General features: G+C 41.0%; 1 protein-coding gene across 7 annotated transcripts in view; it reads left to right on the top strand.

Annotated features, from left to right (window-relative positions):
* XPO6 (exportin 6) overlaps positions 1-20,780 on the top strand; it is a 121,496-nt gene that overhangs the window by 49,666 nt on the left and 51,050 nt on the right. For 4 of the 7 annotated variants that reach the window (XM_036280821.1, XM_036280824.1, XM_036280820.1 and 1 more), the window contains 7 exons: positions 2,073-2,232; positions 4,316-4,393; positions 14,548-15,001; positions 15,303-15,372; positions 16,445-16,469; positions 18,052-18,085; positions 18,233-18,359. In XM_036280821.1, the coding sequence (XP_036136714.1) occupies positions 2,073-2,232; positions 4,316-4,393; positions 14,548-15,001; positions 15,303-15,372; positions 16,445-16,469; positions 18,052-18,085; positions 18,233-18,359 (948 nt within the window). Of the gene's footprint in view, positions 1-2,072; positions 2,233-4,315; positions 4,394-14,547; positions 15,002-15,100; positions 15,373-16,444; positions 16,470-18,051; positions 18,086-18,232; positions 18,360-20,780 lie in introns of those variants that run through there. The other 3 variants (XM_036280823.1, XM_036280822.1, XM_036280825.1) reach the window with 2 other exon arrangements.

Raw genomic sequence — 20,780 nt, 5'->3', positions numbered from 1 at the left:
GGCCTGCCCCACAGAACAGGACTTAACTTCAGCAGGGCTCTGGTGCCCACTTAGTCTGCCCTTGAATATATTGCTGTGGAGGTGGTTGGGTGGTGTTGCGACGTGGTCTGAAGCTGTCTACTGGGTTTGCTGGCTCTGGGGCCTCCTGGGAGGTGCAGGCCAAGGTTAGCTGCTGCCTATGTTCTGCCTGGGGCCACCCAGCATGAGCTACAAAGTGGTCTGCAGATGACTGCTACTTGTGCTGGGCTTGGAGTGCCCAGGCAAGGCCAAGCTGTGAACCAAGGCTGGATGCTGCTAGTGCTGGGCCTCTTAACAAGTGGTATGCAGCATAGGGAGGCCAAATGCTGCTTGTTTGTGAGTTTTAGGAAAGTCTGAAGCATGAGCCAAGATGCCATTAGTATGGAAAAGCCACTGGAAACAGCTTTGGGTGGGCCCGCAAGTTGGTTGGGGTGGGATCTCAGGGAATCGCCAGGGTGGGGCAAACTGTGAGCCAGGTTCATGGAGACTCAGATATGGCACCTACTGGCTTTGTTGGGGGAGGGCTTATTAAAGGATCATTGGCCTCTGCTAGCATTTCTGTCTGGGAGATAGCTGTCCCCCAGCTCTCATCCTGATGTTGGATAATTCAGTTCTTCCCCATATGTCTCTAGTACCCTTTGAGCTGCTATCCCCATCGCTGGAGCTCAGAGGGAGTGAGTCTGAGTAAGTCTGTGCATGGGCTCTTTAAAAGGAATACCTGAGACTCCAGTAGCCTCTGCCTCTCTCAATTTCAATTCCTGCTAGATTTTACAGCCTGAAGTTAGGGGGACTTCTTTCCCTGGCACTGGAACCCTGAGCTTGGGGGCCTGGGATGGGGCTGGGACCCCTTGCCCCTCAGGGGGAACCTCTGCAGCCAAGATAACCCCTCCAGATTTATATCCTCCACACGTGCGTATGCGACTAGCCTTTCCACATCTCCGCCCCTCCTACCAGTCTGGATGTGGCTTCTTTTTTGTATCCTTAGTTGTAGGACTCCATTCAGCTAGATTTCAAAAGGTTCTGAATGAAGGTTGTTCTGTAGTTTAGTTGTAATTTTGATGTGATTGTGGGAGGAGGTGAGTACTGAGTGTATTCACGCTGCCATCTCGACTGGAAGTTCTGCCCTATATTTCTTGAAGTGGGGAATATACATTCTATCCGGGTGCAGCTCCTGGTGTCCTTCTCTTCCCTAAGGCTTGTATTTTGTAGATTGAGTAACCAAAGAATTTATTTGTATTAGAAAATGAACTACATTTAAAGTTAATTATGATTTAAGAAAATGTTCATTTGTTTGCTCTTTTATAGATTGTAGCACATAGTTTGACAGAGCATTTTATTTATTTATTTATTTTTGACAGAGCATTTTGGTGGCAACTCGTTTTCTTTTACTATTTCTGGAAACTAAACAGTAAATGCAATAGTAATGCTTTGAATTTTGTGAAACTGATTAGAAAGATATAAGTAGTGTTTTGTTATTGAAGGTGTGACTTTTTTCTGTTTCATGTTTAAGGAAACTATTATGATATAGTGGATATTGCAGGTGCTAGAAAAAGAAACTTAATTTGCTGCATAGTATTTGCAAAATCATAGCTGTAGTCATGGTGTAATGATGTGTTTGCAGTGTTTCTGCCTGCCACATATTTAATCTTGAACCTGCATGAAGCTACGTGGCTTAGAAACGTCAAGTTGATTTAACACCTGAATGTTGAAAATATATCACAAATTGGTTTACATATACCTTAATAACTAATAAATTTGTACAAAGTAACCAAGGCTGTGTTCAGAATCTGGACATGTATAAAAATAGTCCATGGTAGATATAAAAGAACATTGTTTTCATTTTTAAGTTCATGGTATTAGGATTTTATCTTTAAAATAAGATGAGAATATATTTTGAATGGTTAAAAGCTACATAAATGTATTTTAAGTCATTTTTCTGAAGCTTTGATTTATATAACCTGTTTATGTAAGATTAAACGCACAAGGTTACTTTGGAGGATTTATGTTATCCAGTCTTAAAACAGTTTGCTTAGAACTTAACTTTTTCCTGGCAGTTGATCCAGTCCCCTGTGACAACCCCCCTCGGGCTAATCATGTTGAAGACAACTTCAGAAGAGCTGGCTTGTCCCCGGGAAGACCTCAGTGTGGCTCGGAAAGAGGAGTTGCGGAAGCTGCTGCTGGACCAGGTGCAGACAGTGCTTAGTCTACTGACAGGTGAGCACAGGTGGTGCCAAAAGAGAGAGGCCTGTCCTGGCCTGTGTGGCTCAGTGGCTAGAGCGTCAACCCACACACCGAAGGGTCTTGGGTTCAATTCCTGGGTTGCATGTTCTATTTCTGGCCCTAATCGGGGCGTGTATGGGAGGCAACCAATTGACGTGTCTCTCTCATATAGATGTTTCTCTCTCTATCCCACCCCCTTACACTCTCTCTAAAAAAATCAATGGAAAAATATCCTTCGGTGAGGATTAACAACAACAACAAAAAGACAGAGGCCTGCCTGCAGATGTCCAGAGCTGAGGCCCTGGTCCTTAGTGTTTTTGAGCAGTTGTTTTAGCTGTTACTGAACCTGAGCATAAAAACAAAGAATGTGGTGCTATATTCCCAGTACCAACCCACTGTCCAACACATGGTAGGATCTCAAAACATGTTTGTAACTTATTTTTCTTAAAGTCTTCCATTAATTGGTCCTCACTCTTACTGTGATTAATGAGGTATATACCAAGTCATAGGAATGTGATTGAAATTCTGACTACTGTATCCTAAGTAAGGTGGGTGGCAAGCACTTTATTGAAAATAATTTGTATTTAAGATCAGGAGAAGTTGGAGTAGTAGGAAGGTATGGACATTTCAAATGTTGTGTGGGGAAATGAGACAGACAAGGTGTGCAGTCAGCACCGTGTGTGCTAGATTGTAGTTGTATGTAGCATTTTCTTTGCCATCTTGTCTGTTTTATTGGGGGCCCATGACAATGTGTGAAGAGTAAGAATGAACAGAAAGCAAACCGAAGAATGAGACAGGAGGTAAGAAGAGAGTGGAGCACCCTAAGTCAGGAGGGCTGTCAGTGGGGTCTGTTAGGAGGCTCAGGTGCAGCCTGGCTGATAGGGGCCAGGAGCTTGGGCTTGCTTGAAAATGTAGTAGTGATAAGAAGTGTTCTTCTCTTCAGCTCCTCTACCCAGGTTTCTTGGATGTCTAGGAATTCTTTTCTTTTGTATATGTTACAAAAGTGATTGCATGTGGTGGCCACTTAAAGTCGGTTATAAGAATGCTTGATCAAAAGCAATATTGTTACTTGCCCCCACCCTTCCCCCAGATCCCTAGGCGGAAACCCAACCCTCAGAGCATTCATTCAAAAAGCTCATTGACACCCCCAACCAGATGTTAAATTTCTAGAGTTAGGGACCATGACTGATATCTCTGTGTCCTACTTCATGTAGCTCTCACACTATAAATAGTGTGAGAACATTCCAGAACATTTACCACCCCTCCCCCAAACTCACAGTCTGTCTCTATGGATTTTTCTTTTTGGACTTTTCATAAAAATGGAATCATACAATATGTGAGCTTTTGTGTCTGGCTTCTTTTACTTAGCATATTTTCAGCATTTATCCATTCCATAATGTTAAATATTTGAGAACAAAATAATTTAAAAAACTTTTATGATCACCATAGGTACCAGGTTCTGTAAGAAGAGACAAAGAGGGATAAAACAGTCTCTGTCCTCTCATAATGTATACTGTGGTAGAGGAGAAAGACAGTTACAAAGCTGCATTAAGAGTTTTAGTAGAGTTGTGTTTTATGTGCAGGCAAAACCTAACAGACAGGAATACTTCTGGAGGAGATGAGCTGAGTGGAATTCTGAGGACCAGAGAGGTAGCAGTTAGTGTGGTGTAAAGGTGAAGTTGGAATTCTGGGGGAGGGAGCAGGTCGGAGATTGAGAAAAGGAAGGACACATGTGGAAGAACAGCAAACAGCAGTTCAGCCTGATGAAGCCTTAGTGTGGGGTAGGGATGAGGCAAGATGAGGAGATTGGAGGCCTGATGCTGAGATTATGTGGGGTGGTGCTCTTTATTGGGTGAGGGAGATAAGAGGATTAATGGCAGGCTTGTGGGGGGAAGGTAAATTGACTTTGAAATATCCAAGTGGTGCTGTCCAAGAAGCAGTTAGACATATGGTGGAGGGGGATGTTAGACACTGATGTTTGATCAAAGATATCAATAAATTGTTTTTTAAATCTGACTTGCATATTATGTTGCACTTTATTTCTCTCTTAACCTCAGTTTCTCCTTTCTTGGTATAGGTATCTTGGAGACTGTCTGGGACAAGCACAGCGTTACTGCTGCCACCCCACCACCATCCCCAACCTCAGGAGAAAGTGGTATGATCTGCTTGCCACACATGGCGTTTCTCTTTTTAAATACATTGGAGGGTCCCAGCAGGATAGCAGTTGCGTATTTATGCCAGATACAGATGCTGATTCTTCCTTAATCTATTTTTGGCCTTTTTGCCCATGTTTTCTGAGTAGCTAGCTTTCTTAGTTCCTCATAAGTACTTGTACTTTCTAATATAATACTTTGAACAACATTTTTTTTTTTTTTTTTTTTTTTATTTATTTATTTATTTATTTATTTATTTTAATCCTCATCCGAGGACATTTTTCCATTTTTTGTACAGACAGAGTGGGAGGGAGAGAGAGAAAGAGAGAGAGAAACATCGATGTGAAGGGACACATCGAGTGGTCGCCACCCGCACGACCAACCAGGGCCGGGGACAAACTGCAACCGAGGTACATGCCCTTAGCGGGAACCGAACCCGAGTCTCTCCGGACCGCAGGTGGACGCTTTAACCGCTGAGCCAAACCGGCCAGGGCTGAACAACATTTTTGTATCTTCCCTTCCCATCAGGAAGATGGCACCTTTGATCTTCTGTCACCCATTTCCATTCCCTTCAGCTTATAACTGCTGATCCTCCTAGTTTGTTTGTCCCTTTTTCTCAATTTTCATGGCTGTGTTGCTCATGCTGAGGTTGGTATGAGCCTGCAGGCTTAACAGGTCTGCTTTGTGGTTATGCAGGGGTCGCTGTTGCAGGAGATGGGACCGAAGGAGGGCCTGAAGGAGGGGACCGGGGAATGTGGAATGCTTTCTTCTCCGCTGGGCTCGTGAAGACCAGTGTGCAGTAATCAGCTTTGACTTTACATCAGTTCAGAATCATATGGGCTTTATATGTAGTGGTCATTAAATAGTTTACTGTGGTTAGTTACTGTCCACAGTTACATTAATTAATATCTGTTTCAAAAGTCAGGGTGCAGTTCACCTAAAAATGGCTCCTTTCAAGGGCGTATGGAAAAGAGGAAATTGTGTCTGAGCAGGAACTTTTAGTTTCTAAATGCTTCTGTTTACACTAAGTGATCACAAATGCTTTTCAAGTAGAGTACATCCTGTGAATTGGCACATATTTCTTCCTCTACTGTAAAGGTTGATGTGGCTAATGAGAAATATTTACACATCTTTGTCCTGTACCCCAAGGAAGTGGACTGTGAAATCAGACATCTCTAAGTCCGTGCTGTTTCATGTAGTCTTGTTAATATGTGGAAGTTGAAATTCTTAGTTACTGGAGAATTGAAAATACATCATGAAGTTTTGGGAATTGCTCATAGTATACTATTTATTCCAAATTCCATTTATAATACTTGGATTAAAGACATTTGGAGCCCTGGCTGGTTTGGCTCAGCATTTAGAGTGTCAGCCTGTGGTCCAGAGAGACCTGGGTTCGGTTCCCGCTAAGGGCACATACCTCGGTTGTAGTTTGTCCCTGGCCCTGGATGGGTCATGTGGGTGGCAACCACTCAATGTGTCCCTTTCATGTCGATGTTTCTCTCCCTCTCTCTTCCTCTCTCTCCCTCCCACTCTATCTGAATAGAATATGGAAAAATGTCCTCAGGCAAGGATAAAAAAATAAAAAAATAAATAAACATTTGGAGTTATGCTGGCCTGGGTGGCTCAGTTGGTTGGAGTGTCACTGGTGGCGGGTTCTATTGCTGATCAGGGCACATACCAGGTTGCAGGTTTGATCCCTGGCTGGGGTGCATGCAGGAGGCAACCGATCAATGTTTCTCACATCAGTGTTTCACTCTCTCTCTTTCTCTCTCTAAAATCAATAAAAATAAATACATAAATAAGTGAAAGTTAAAAAAAATCATTGAGAGTCATTTGTCATACTTCTTAGATTAAAGTCTATTACACAGGCCTACAGTATAATAAAAGCCCACAGGAAATTGAACTTTATTTGTACTTGGTGGCAAACCTTCATTTTCAAGGTGGATATTTGAGGTGACTTAGCAGATTTATATTTTGCAATATTTAAATGATTGAAGCAAAAATTGCAAATGATGCAGAGATTTGATTTTATGATTGTACCCCTTGGAGTCTCCTGCAATTTAGTTGCATTTAAATAATAGTTTGTAAAGATTCCTTCTTTTGAATTAGATTTGTTTTTAGATAGTTGAATCCTAGCTTACTTAGCATCTAGTTAAAGTTTTCAGCATCAGTTATACTTCATTAAAAGTTGTTTTTCGGTGATAGTTTTCCACTACCAAAATCTGTGTGTTTTTCGGTGATAGTTTTCCACTACCAAAATCTGTGTGTTTTAGTTGGCTTTTTTCAGGTACATTCCAAGCTAATAACTCAGTTTATACTTTGATAGACTTATTTTCCTGGAGGCCAGGTTGGGGAAATATCAAAGAATACAATTAAAAAATAATGCTTGTGCCTGGATGGTGTGGCTTGGTGAGTAGAGCATCAGCCCTTGCACGGAAGGGTTTTGGGTTCAATTCCTGGTCAAGGGCACGTATCTGGGTTGCAGGTTTGATACCCAGCCCCGGTTGGGGCATGTGTGGGATGCAACTAATTGATGTCTCTCTCTCACATTGATGTTTCTTTCTCTCTCCCCTTCCCTCCCTTCCGCTCTCTCTAAAAATCAGTGGAAAAAAATATTCTTTGGTGAGGATTAACAACAAAAAAATAATACTTGCTCTTTCATATGTTGCCTAGGTTTTGTTTATAAGGTTAGGGAAAATACAATATGAACTAATTTGACATTTCCATATAAACAAAACCTGAAAATATGGTGTGTACTTCTTGACAGTTGCCTCTTAGACACTATTAAAGTTTTTTTGAAGTCTTGAATTTATAGTGTTTGAGAAAAAGCAAAATAGATTGAGACTGTGGGCAGGGGGCAGAGGAGTTAAGTAAACTTTGATATGCTTTCCCTTTAAAATTAATAGAATTATATGTTCACTTGTTACACTTTTTTCTCTTTGTGACAGTTGCAAATGAAGTCAACAGATTTGCCCTAATACTTGGATAGCACTGATGATTTAATCAACATTTGTTTCCTTACTTTTGCTCAACTGCCTTTGTGCACTTAAGACACCAAGTTAAGCAGTAAAACTTCTAGAAAATGGTTTTTTTTTTTTCTTGACCATAAGCTTAGTTTTATGTAGGGAATCCATTCTGAGAAATGTTAGGACCCAGTGAGTAACCAAATAATTTTTAAACACACCCCATCAGTAGTTCCTGGTGGCCCCCCATGCCCTGCCAGAAACCCTGTGCACTCCCTGTGAGACTTAGCCCTGTGGGCTTTTGGTCTCTTTTTTTCATATACTCTTTGTAAAGTTGTTTTCTGTCTGATCACTTTCAAAGAACAAAGCCCGGGGACTAGTTCCTGCAGCAACTGCTGTAACAGTGGATATAGAAAGTCTCAAAGGGTGTGTGTGGTTTATTTCTCAGACTAGTTCCCCAAATTGTTGCCTTATCTCCTAAACTCCTTTCACTAGAGCATATGTAGATGTGAAATAGATGAAGGTTTTATGTTTTGTTTACAAACAAGGAATCTGGGACTCATGGGGAGTGACTTGCCAGAGGTCACACCACCAGTAAGTGGTGGAACAGGGATGTGAATCCGTCATCCCTAAGCTAGGTGCACTGTCCTTGTCCGAAGTTTGCTTTCTTGGTCACTCTCACCACTTCTGCCGGCCTCCTCCTTCCCCTGGTTTAGAGTCCTGGCTCTGCTACGTCCTCTGTGCCTTCCTCTATACTGACTGTTGCTGCTGGCAGCTTAAGAGGAGAGCAGCTTCCCTCTGGGGATGCAGTGAGGGAAGGTGTGGATGTGTCCTGTGCAGGCTGTGATTGTGGCTGCCTTTTGCATGCCTGCCGCCTCAACCTCCTAGTCTTCTCTTGTCTTCTTTTTGCTTGGACAATTGGAAAAAAGTGAACAGAATGAAATTGTATTAATACTGCAATTCTAAGTGAACTTTGATTGTTCTGCAGTAAAAATTTCTCATCCACATGATATGTATTTTCAAATACAGATCTGTACATGCACTGGTGATGGGAAGTGTTTCGGGATGCAGGTATGTTAGAGAGCTCGAGTTGATTGAGACCAATTTATACCTTCCTATTTTTCCCCAAACTCTTTTCAAATTGCACATCTTTGTGCACTTGCAAATCTTTTCATGTATTCCCTTATAAGCTACTTATGGAAAGATGGGACTTGGGAGGGTCACTCACAATTCCTGTGATCTCGTTTTCTTCTCTTAGGGGCTCCTTGAATAGAGTTTCTCACCATGTGGTCAATGGTTCTCAGTTGGGCTTTTTTACCCTGGAAGGAATGATTTGGCAATGGTGGAGAAACTTTTTGGTTATCATAACTGGATGAAAGAAGACCTCTGGCATCTGGCAAGTGGAGGCTAGGGATGTTGCTGAAATATTCTACAGTGCACAGAACAACAAAGAATTACCTAGCCCAAATGTCAGTAGTGCTGAGGTTGGGAAACTGAGTTAGTAGATGTAGAACAGCATAAAAAACATAGGTCATTTTAATAATTAAAAAAATAGGAAAGCTGAGGGGATCTTTGCATGAAAGCTTGTACAGGTTTTCCAACCATGTCTGGGTTGCTTCCAAGTCTAAACACACTGGAGTCATCCACACATGTCTTGGGGCATGGGTGCATACTGCTGCCAAGGCCTTGCCCAGTTCAGGGAAAATGAAGTCGCCCATAGGTTTGATTACTCAAGGTGCCCTCTTACACAGGTAGCTTGTAAAAACTCTCAAGTTTGCATTGGAAGTACTGTAGCATGAAGCAGAGTCTCTGTTCTTTGGTAATTCCTTCCACTTTGATTAAAATGTAATTTTTGAAACATTTTTCCATATCTACTGAAATATCTTGAAGTAGAATAAAATCACTTTCATTGAGGAACAACTTTTTTTGAGGGGAAAAAAATCATAAGTCATCCTTGTCCACCTAAATAATTTTTACCTTTGCATAATTCTGTTCAGTTTTTGTGCTTATATCTTTCTATAGTTGTGGTTACAGTGTACACATGCCTTTTTTTAAAAATCCTCACCCAAGGATATTTTTTGATTTATCTTCAGATAGAATGGGAGGGAGGGAGGAAGAGAGAGAGATAGAGAAACATTGATGTGAGAGAGACACGTCGATTGGTTGCCTCCCACCCGACCCCTATCAGGGCTGGGGGTGAACCCCAACTGAGGTACGTGCCCTTTGCTGGAATTGAACCCGTGACTCTGGTCTGTGGGCTGACACTCTAACTGCTGAGCCAAACGGGCCAGGGTATACTCATGCTATTTTACATGTGAGTTTGGATCATACATCTTTTTCTGTATTTGAATGTTAGTTTTCTTAATGATAATTTTTCCTGGTTGCATAATCTTTCTGGGTGACCTGCCTTCTAGGAAGGAATATAGACTTGGGGTTTCCGTTTCAGTTTTGCCTCTTAGTAGCTAAGGAATGTGGCGGAAATGCCTAATCTGTCTGTGTCTTAATTATTCTAACAGTCTGTAAATGCAGATAATAGTACTGACCTCAGAGCTGTGAACATGAAATGAGAGAATGCATATTAACTGCTTAGTGCAGCGCCAAGCAAATAACAATAGCATATCAAATGGTAGCTGTTCTGAACATCACTGTTGTCATCGATGTTTTCATTCAGCATTCCCATTCTAGAAATTCTTCTGAGTTAAAGAGTGGGGACAGCTTTTCTTGTTTTTGTTTTTAAAGTCAGACTTTAGTTTTATTTTAAAATGTTCAAGAGACTTTAAAAAGGCCTAAGGGCCCAATGATGTCCAGATCTTACTGAGATGGTGTCTGTTGCTTCCACCATTGCTAAAGCCTCAGTTTGATCCTGGTTAACGATCATACTATGCCCCAAGAAGTCTAGCTGGGTAGTGGTGGTGGTTTCCTCTGACTCTGGCACCTTTCATATATGGCCATTGGTCCATGAATAATGAACAAAGTAATACCATAAACAGTTACTGTCTCTGGAAGAGAGTTGTGTGACTTAAGTGGAAAGTCGCTGCCGCAGTTCCAAAAATCAAAAATTTTTTTTTATCCTCACCCGAGGACATTTTTGCATTTATCTTCAAATAGAGCGGGAGGGAGAGAGGGAGGAAGAGAGAGAGAAACATCGATGTGAGAGACACACCTGCACAACCCCAACCTGGGCCGGGGACAAACTGCAACCAAGGTACATGCCCTTAGCGGGAACCGAACCTGGGACTCTGGCCTGCGGGCCCACACTTGAACTGCTGAGCCAAACCGGCCAGGGCCCAAAATCAAAATTTTATAGCCAGTAACCAACTGAATCGTCTGCAGATTCTACTTGAACATCCTTGTGTTATTCTTTGAGAGCAGGTTCTCTGATTATCAGCTTGGGTAGCTGAGATCATGATGAGTGTCATCTGGTATTAAATGCAGCTCTTTGAGAACAGGAACCATACTTGAAGATAAAATGCCAGGGGACAACTTTTTAATCTATTCTTAACAATAGAAACTAACCCAGTGGTTCAGTTGGTTGGATGTTGTCCCATGCACTGAAGAGTTGACAGTTCGATTCGGTCAGGGAACATGCCTGGTTGTGAGTTTCTTTCCCAGTAGGAGTCATGCAAGAAGCAGCCCATTGAATTTTGATGTTGCGCTCTCACACTGATGTTTTTCCTCCCTCACTTTCCCTCCTCCTCCCTCTCTAAAAATCAACAAACTGTTCTTTTTTTAAAACTTTATTTAAAAATTTTTCTCTGTTCTTACCTGAAGATGTTTTTTCCATTGATTTTATTTTTTTTAAGAGACAGTGGAAGGGGGGAGGGAGGGAGGGAGAGGAGAGAGAGAGAGAGAGAGAGAGAGAGAGAGAGAAACATCCATGTGAGAGAGACACATCAATTGATTGCCTCCCACACATGCCCTTACTGGGGCTGTGGATTGAACCTGCAACCCAGGTATGTGCCCTTAACCAGAAATTGAACCCGCCACCCTTCAGTGTGAGGGCCGATGCTCTATCCAGTGAGCCACAGTGGCCAGGGCTCAACAAACTATTCTTTTTTTCTTAATATCCTCACCAGAGGACTTTTTTGCATTTATCTTCAGGTAGAGCGGGAGGGAGAGAGGGAGGAAGAGAGAGAGAGAAACATCGATGTGAGAGAGAACTCACATCGAGTGGTTACTACTCACACGACCCCAACCAGGGCCCGGGACAAACTGCAACCAAGGTACAGGCTGACTCTAACCGCTGAGCCAAACCGGCCAGGACTCAACAAACTATTCTTAAAAATAAATAAATAAATTACTGCTTGTCAGATTTTAATATTATATTGAAGAACAGCTCCAGCTATCTGGAAAGGCTACTACTTCTTTTTCAGTCATATATCTATGTGCACATCGGTTTTCTTGATGTATGTAATGAAAACAACATACTGCAATAGAGTGAATGCAGAAGCAGATGAGAGAATCAGCTGTTTTCTTTGAAATCAGACATTAAAGAGATTTCCAAAAATGTAAAAACAGTGCTATTCTTCTCGCTAATTTTTGGGGGGTAAATTATAGTTTTTTTCATCTGAAAATGTTATTTATGCTAACATGTAATGGGTTTATTATTAAATGAATTAAATGTGAAAACTTTTCAATTTAAATTTCTAGATGACAGATAACAATATAAATACTCTGCATAACAAAAGCTCTTTGGTGTCCACAGTATTCTGTTTAATAGTGTTAGGGGTTCTGAGACCAAAACAGAAAAAATTAGCAATTTTGAGAATTGCTAATATTAAGGTACAAATTAAAATGTAAAAATTTACCCATGTTCAACCATACAGAGATAATATCATTCCAGGTATATCTCTCTACATAGATATAGATAGGAGAGATAAAATGGAATAAAAACAAAATGGCATCATATTATATATTTTTATTTTTAATAAAAACTTTAAATTTTAGTTAGAATTTTTATTTTTTTTATTTTTTATTTTTTTATCCTCACCCGAGGATATTTTCCATTTTTTGTACAGATAGAGTGGGAGGGAGAGAGAGAGAGAAACATCGACGTGAAGGGACACATTGAGTGGCTGCCACCCGCACGACCAACCAGGGCTGGGGACAAACTGCAACCGAAGTACGTGCCCTTAGTGGGAACTGAACCCGGGTCTCTCCGGACCGCAGGCCGACGCTCTAACCGCTGAGCCAAACTGGCCAGGGCAAATTTTAGTTAGAATTTAACAGAGGTATTAAATGGAAGAAATTGCTGACCTTGAGGTGCTTTTTCCACAAGGAATATTTGTTTGTAAAAGATGCCTCTAAGGTTAAGAAAAAAAAAAAGATTAGCTTGGTGGCTTAGCTGGTTGGAGTGTCATCCCATACACCAAAAGGTTGTGGGTTCGATTCCTGGTCAGGGCAACCAGTCTACCTGCCTCTCTCTCTCTCTCTCTCTCTCTCTCTCTCTCTCTCTCTCCCCCCCACTAAAAGTCAATGAGAACTTATACTTGGGTGAGGATTTTTTAAAAATATTTTTTTATTGATTTTTGAGGCAGAGAGAAAGGGAGAGGGAGAGAGAAATAGAAACATCAATGAGAGAAACATGCACGCTTCCCCAGGGGGGATTAAGCTCATAACCCGGGGCATGTGCCCTGACCAGGAACCTAGCCGTTGACTCTTGGTGCATGGGTCAACGCTCAACCACTGAGCCACACCAGCTGGGCTCGGGTGAAGATTAAAAAAAAAGAAGAAAAAAGAAAAAAAGATTATGAAAACCGGTTTTTTACTACGTTTTAATTTTAGACCATATATTTAGAGACTTCTTGCTTGTGAAAGATGAGAAAGTTAGCGTACCCTTCTATATATAATTCCTGTGTTTGTTTAGTCTTAATTCCATATTTAATTCAATGGTTGCATTAGTCCCTTTGCCACAGCTTCTTCATTACTTTTTTTTTATCCTCACCTGAGGACATTTTTGCATTTATCTTCAGATAGAGCAGGAGGGAGAGAGGGAGGAAGACAGAGAAACATCGATGTGAGAGAGACACATCGAGTGGTTGTCACCCACACAACCCCAACCAGGGCTGGGGACAAATTGCAACCGAGGTATGTGTCCTTAGCGGGAACTGAACCTGGGTCTCTCTGGTCCGCGGACCGACGCTCTAACCGTTGAGCCAACCCAGCCAGGGCTTTCTCATTGATTTTTTAGGGAGCGTAGAAAGAGTGGGGGAGAGAAACATTGATGTCAGAGAGACACGTCGATTGGTTGCCTCCTGCACACGCCCTGACCAGGCCCTGGGATGGAACCTACACCCAGGTATGTGCCGTTGACCAGCAATTGAACCTGAGACCCTTTGGTCTGAGGGCTGACACTCTAACTGATGGGCCACACTAGCTGGGGCTAACTAACACTGTTAGTTAGGTGTACAACATAATGATTTGATATATGTATATATTGTGAAATGGGCACCATAAGTTAATGTCCATCATCTTACCTAGTTACAAATTTTTTCGTGAGATGAGAACTTTAAAATCTCTCTTAGTAACTTTTAAATATACAGTTACAGTATTGTTAGCTGTAATCATCGTGCTGTACATGACATCTCCAGGGTTTGTTTATCTTATAACTAGAATCTTGTACCTTTTGACTTCTTTTACCCACTTTGCCCACCGTCACCCAGGACTCCTTTACTCTTAAAATTATTGTGGTCCTCAGAGAGCTTTGTGAGTTATATCCACTGATATTAAAACAAAACATTACAAATATTAATTCATTTAAAAATAGCTGATGAACTCATATATAAACATAATATGTTTTAATGAGAAATAACTGTGTTTTCAAAGCAAACAAAAACATTTACTGGGAAGAGCAATGTTATTTTACATCTTTGCAAATCTCTTTCTCATGTGGCTTAATGAAAGAGAGCTTTTGCTTTCTCTCTGTCAGGTATCACATGTAATGTAGCCTCTGGAAAGCTCTGTTGTACACTTGTGAGATAATAAAAGTGAGAAAGGAAAATAACATTATAGGATTAATTTTAAACTAGTTTTGAATTTGTGAATTCTCTAAAGGGTCTTGGGGACCCTGGACAAAACTTTGAGAACTGCTGCTTTATAGTAATGCTTGTTTTTGTTGTTTGTTTGTTTGTTTGAAGGAGAATTACTTAAATTGGTTTGTTAGTGTAGATCTTAAAAGCCATTTGTATTTTCAGGTGACTTACTGAGTAACCTGTTGCAGAGTCCCAGTTCAGCCAAACTGTTAAATCAGCCAATACCCATCCTTGATGCGGAGAGTGAGTATATCTGTTCTCTGGCCTTGGAGTGCCTGGCCCATCTCTTCAGTTGGATTCCTCTGTCTGCCAGCATCACCCCGTCCCTCCTTACCACCATCTTCCACTTTGCACGCTTTGGCTGTGACATCCGGGCCAGAAAGATGGCATCAGTTAACGGCAGCAGCCAGAACTGTGTGTTGGGTCAGGAACGCGGCCGGCTTGGGGTCCTGGCCATGTCCTGCATCAATGAACTAATGTCCAAGAACTGTGTGCCTATGGAATTTGAGGAGTATTTACTGCGTATGTTCCAGCAGACTTTCTACCTCCTGCAGAAAATCACCAAGGATAACAATGCCCACACGGTGAAGAGCAGGCTAGAAGAACTCGATGAGAGGTAATGAAAACAGGTGTGAAGTCGGCTGTGCCCTGAGAAAGGGCCTTGACTAATTATCACGGTGTTCTGCATGGTGTCTCTAATCCTCTTTGGTTTCAGAACTTGGGGCTCCTGGTGAGGAACAGAAAGGTAGGTGTGTACCAGTAAGTCTAAGCTTAGCTGGAAGGGCTAGGGTGGTTAAGGGAAGTGAGGTGAGTTTGAAAGTACTTGTGAATTGTGTAGGGTTTATTGTCTTTTTCCCATCCATCTCCTGTCCTCCCTTCCACCCGTCTTCCCCCTCTTCCTCACTCTTTGCCTGCAGGTCTGAGGTGGTGCAGGAACCGAGATTGCCGCTCATGCATAGCCAAGGACAGGAGAGGAGGTCCGTGGAGGTACAGGAGTTACCATCACCCTTTCTCACTTGGTGTGGCTTGTCAGTTTTTACTATTTGACTTCTCCCAAGTGAACATCAGCCAGTGTATAGGAGTGTTGTCATATTGTAAGTTTCACACAGATGCCAAGTTTTCATGAAAAGAAAGGAGAGATGTTAATGTTGGTACAGGCTAAAGTGGCACACACCTGTGTTTGTTATTGTCCTTTTGAATGGAGTCTAGAATTACCTAGCCTTTCTTTCTTAAGTGCCATAAAAGATGACCCCGTCACAGTACTCTCAGGCATGGTCTCATTTATTCTCTTGTAGGTGATGCCATTTATCTGTCCTAAACTTTCATTAATATGATACTACTGTGGGGTAAAAACAAGAGAGAAAATTGAAACTTATGTTAACAACATCATGTTGATTGTTCAGAAACTTTCAAGCAGATAAATTGTGTTGAATTAGTAAATATGTATAGATTGCCTGGCAGCCAAAGTTAATATTTTAATAAATTTTCCTTAGCTTGTATTTTTTTATTAAGCTATACAGAGTTAATCCATTTCTTTTTCCTTAGAATAAATAACAATATAAAGTGCCTAAAGTTAAGATGGTTTTAGTGCTTTTAAAATGGAATGATTTTAATAATGTTTTTCTAAAGTTAAAAAATACTGGTATATAAGATTATTTCGGTTTGCTTCATTGTAAGCAAGCTTTGTGTAAAATTTTGTATCACAGAAAAACTCATAAAATGGTATGGTGATATGTTTTAGTTTTTTATTATTTGATAATAGCTTTGTATATAAATTCAAAGGCATCAGTATTCAAACACAGTTTTATATTTTTTCTAGCTTGGGTTAAGGAAGGCTATATTTTCATATGTTAAAAAAAATCCTAGCTGCTTATACCAAGCATCAAATAAATATCAGTTGTTTTGACTTTTACTTGTAGCATAATGTTTATTATGACTTACCTTTGGGTGGTATATAGAAATGTCATCATGCATTATCTTCGTACTGATTTTGTTACATGTAACTTTTATGCTCTTGGTTTTATATTTTAATTCTATGCTTCCTATTGCCCTGTGAAAGCTGAGAGGTGCCTGGAAGCAGAAAGGTGACATAATCAATACTGTGTGCTTGCTTCCTGGCTCTCGGGTCCCCTACCACTAATTCTAAACAGCTAAGTCCATTCTCGGTTGTTTAGGTGCTACTTAACCAGGCCCTCTGCTTCTCTTCTCCACTACTGCCTTTTTTCTAACTTTCTACTGCTCATTAGCACCTGTACCAGAAGGTGGGCAAGGGCAAGAAAATGAGGTGAAATAAAATTTGTAGTTTTAGCTGCTGAACAGCCTTGTTTGTATTCTTCAAAGTATTAGGTTGGAGATTAAAATAAAATAGAGACTGTGTGATATTTTACCCATGACTTCTCTTTATTCTTTTATGGGTGGTAGGGAATTGAGTGCATCTTTCTAAAGAGCAGTAAACAGGTTGGTGACTTTGAAAATCTATGTAAAAATATAATGTAAGAAGCAGGAGGAATGAGGAGTTCCTGCTCATTGAGGGTTAGTGACTGAAGGCATCAGAGAGAAGTCTCTGTGTACTTTTCTATCTCTAGAAACAGTTGATTTCAGTACCTTACTGTTTTTCAAGTATTTGGCTCCATGATCCTTATCAAACAAATTAGTGTTATTAAAGCTTCAAAGAAGTTTACATATGTGTGGAGGTCAGACCATTGGACCATCCTCAGGGCAATGGGTCCCAAGAACAATATGGGACATTTTATTCATGGCCTAATTTTGCTCCTCCGAGTTGAAGTCTTGTTCTTCCCCTTTATTATTTCATATATCTATGCTTTAAAAAAATAGTTTTTTGCAGTATGAGTTTCAGAATTGGTTTTAGCCATTATTTAATTTTTGGCTAAGGCCTGTTTATGTCTTTATTTATTTATTTTTATTGGTCTCTGAAATGTGATTTATGGAGATATGTCCATCTCATTTTCTAATCACCTTTTGGTATTTAGGGGCTTAAAATGACAGTTTCTGAGATGTGAGAGTGATGATGTGCTGTGTTTAATAACAAAAGTCTCTTATCCTTGCAGCTGTGACCCACACTCTTCTGTGAAATGATTTTGTGACTACAGATGATTGGGGATTCACTGTGATGTGAAAAGAGAGCACTGAATTGGGAGTGGATGGTAGTCCCATTCTGCCATGAGCTGGCTGAGTGACCTTGGGCCGATCACTTAATCTCTCTGAGCTTCTTTGTAAAATGAAGCATCAGGTTAAATTGTCCCGAGGCTTTTCCAGCTCTGACAGCCTTCTTCCTTTATTTTTGAAATCACTTTGGAGTGGATTGGGGTGTGCTGTGTTTAATTAGCATCAAGAGCTAATTAAACACAGGGCAGGCTTGACTATATCTTACTTGGATTCCCTGCCTTTTGTATAGCCTTGTTTTTCGTTTTTGTGTTTCTAGCACATTCGTTTTAATATTTTGGCCTCCTAGCAAAGAAAACCAGCCTTCCAGACTTGCCACATTGAAATGACACACATGATCTGCCCATTGAATTTTTAGTACCATTTCCTTTCACTTTAATTTGGCCATAACACTAACGAGCTAGAAAATAGGAGAGCTTATACGATGCGATGCATTCATAGATGGTATTTGAGGATTAAAGTTGCTTTTCTGCTATGTTTCAGGTGGTAATGGAATGAAGGGTTGCCTGACCTGTAGGTAATTGTTGCAGGCCTTTATATTTTTAACTGAAAATATAAATCTGTATAGTTCTTTACTGAAAGAAATTTGGATTGAATTTGAGTTTTCTTCTAAGGAGGTAGCTGTGTGTCTCATCGTCACCTTTTGTCTTCTTGTCTTGTTTAGCTACGTCGAGAAGTTCACTGACTTTCTGCGGCTCTTTGTGAGTGTTCACCTGAGAAGAATCGAGTCCTACTCCCAGTTCCCTGTGGTGGAGTTTCTGACACTGTTGTTTAAGTACACATTTCATCAGGTAACGCACCAGGCTTGCCCATCCTTCCTCCCAAAGAAGTCTACTTTGTTATTTTTAGGAGAAAAAGCTACTTTATTTTCCAAACATTTATATAGTGCTTACTATGTAAAGTTTGACACATTTATTCTTCATCACACCCCTGTGAGGTAGGTATTATTGTCATCATCTTCATTTCACAGATAAACTGAAGCACAAAGAAGAACTTGTTCAGGGTCATGCAGCCTGCGATGGAACCAGGGCTTAACCCTCTGTGCTCTCTTAACCGCTGTGATGTTGGAGAAGCAAAATACAGAAAACCTTGCGGGGAGGGAGGGGGGCTTTAGTTTTAGTCTATAACTCACTAAAACTTCCCACAAGGAGATTAGGAAGAGTGACACTTGCAAGAACTAAGTTTTGGTGGATTCAATCCCTTCACCTCCCCCCCAATTAAATTTTTTTTGAGCTCCTATTATATTTCAGGAGGTAGGCATATGTAACCCTCTAGTTCTTGCCTCCATTGAGTTTACATTTTAGTGATCCAGTATTTTTTATTAGTCTATATTTTAACAGTTTTATTGAGGTAAAATGTATACACTACTAAATTAATCTATTGTAATTGTACAATTCAGTGATGTTCAGTAACTTTACAGACTTGTGCCATCATCACCACAATTCAGTTTTAGACATTTCATTTATACCCTATCCCTTGTGCCCATTTGTGTGTGTGTGTTTTTAATATTAATTTATTGATTTTAGAGAGAGGAAGGAGGCGGTGGGAGAGAGAGAGAGAGAGAGAGAGAGAGATCGATTTGTTGTTCCCCTTATTTATGCATTCATTGGCTGATTCTTACATGTGCCCTGACCGAGAATCATACCTGCAACCTTGGCATATCAGGTTGAGGTCTAACCAACTGAGCTACTTGGCTAGGGCTGTGTGTTTTTAAAATAAGCTTTTTGCCCTGGCCGGTGTGGCTCAGTTGATTGAAGCGTTGTCTGGTATACCGAAGGGTCATGGGTTCAATTCCCAGTCAGAGTACATACTTGGGTTGTGGATATGGTCCCTGGTTGGGGCACATATGAGAGGCAACCAATCGATGTTTCTTTCTCACATCAGTGTTTCTCTCTGTGGTCCCCCCACTGTAAAATCAGTAAACATATCCTCAAGGGAGATTTTTAAAAATCAGCTTTTTATTGAATCATGTTCACACACATATAGAAAAGTGCATAAATCATACTTGTACAGCTTGATGCATTTTTCCAAACTGAACAAACCATGTAACCACCACCTAAGTCAAGAAACAGAACATTACCAGCACCACCCAGAAATCTCATGTCCCTTCCCAATCACTTCCCTCTTATTTCACCCCAGAAGTAACCCCAATCCTGACTTTAACACCCCAGATTCGTTTTGCCTGATTTAGAATGTCTCTGAATGGAAACATACATGGTATATTTGTTTTGTCTGGCTTTTCTCATTTAGCATTATGTTTGTGAAATCTCTCTGTGCTTTGTGGCAGCAGTTTGCTTTAGTAAGGCATTGTCTGAAAAACCGTTCCACTGCTGATTTGGGCTGCTTCCAGTTTTGGTGACCAGGAATGATGTTGCAGTGAACATTTTTTTTTTTTTACATTTATCTTCAGATATAGTGGGAGGGAAAAAGGAAGGAAGAGAGAGAGAAACATCAATGTGAGAGAGGCACATTGAGTGGTTGCCACCCACACGACCCCAACCTGGGCCGGATTCGAACCGCAACAGAGGTACGTGCCCTTAGTGGGAACCGAACCTGGGACTCTCTGTTCCGCAGGTCGATGCTCCAACTACTGAGCGAAACTGGCCAGGCCGCAGTGAACATTTTTATGCACATTTTTTGGTGTACATATGTAGCTCTTTCTGCTGCTATATACTATGGATGAAATTGTCAGTGAAGAGCATCTGATTTTATAAGGAGACTTTTATGGTTGTTTAAACCAGTAATGTTGTAGCTTAATGAGGCTACAGGAGTGGTAAGGGTCTGGGCTGGGAGGTGTGTGTGTATGGGATAGGGGATTTGAAGTAAGAATTTAGTGTTTGAACTAACCTTTCTCAAAGAGGTACTTGGCACATAAGTCAGAGCACCCAGTGGTAAGGGTGAACCATGCTTGGGAACAGGGAAGGGTGCAGGTGGAAGGAGATGACCAGAGGTTGAGGAAGTGTCAGGAGGTCTGACGGGCCAGTGAGTGCAGAGCAAGGGGAAACATGCTGAGCTCACCAGGCCCAAAAAGGAATAGAAAAGGTGATGTGAGATATAGGAGGGTGAGGATGTGCAAAGCAAAAAGGCATCAGAGGTGGGAAAGTTTTGAGACAGGTCCAGAGAAATTTTAAAGGGGACCAGGGAAAAAAAAGGATTTCATAGATAGCTTAGGATAAGTGTAGCAGAAATAAAAGAGAGAGAAGGAACCAGTG

Source organism: Molossus molossus, unplaced genomic scaffold (genome assembly GCF_014108415.1).
Source record: "Molossus molossus isolate mMolMol1 unplaced genomic scaffold, mMolMol1.p scaffold_m16_p_3, whole genome shotgun sequence".
NCBI classification, from domain to species: Eukaryota; Metazoa; Chordata; class Mammalia; order Chiroptera; family Molossidae; genus Molossus; species Molossus molossus.
Note: the sequence above shows the minus strand (reverse complement) of the source record. Positions and strands in the feature narration are given on the sequence as shown.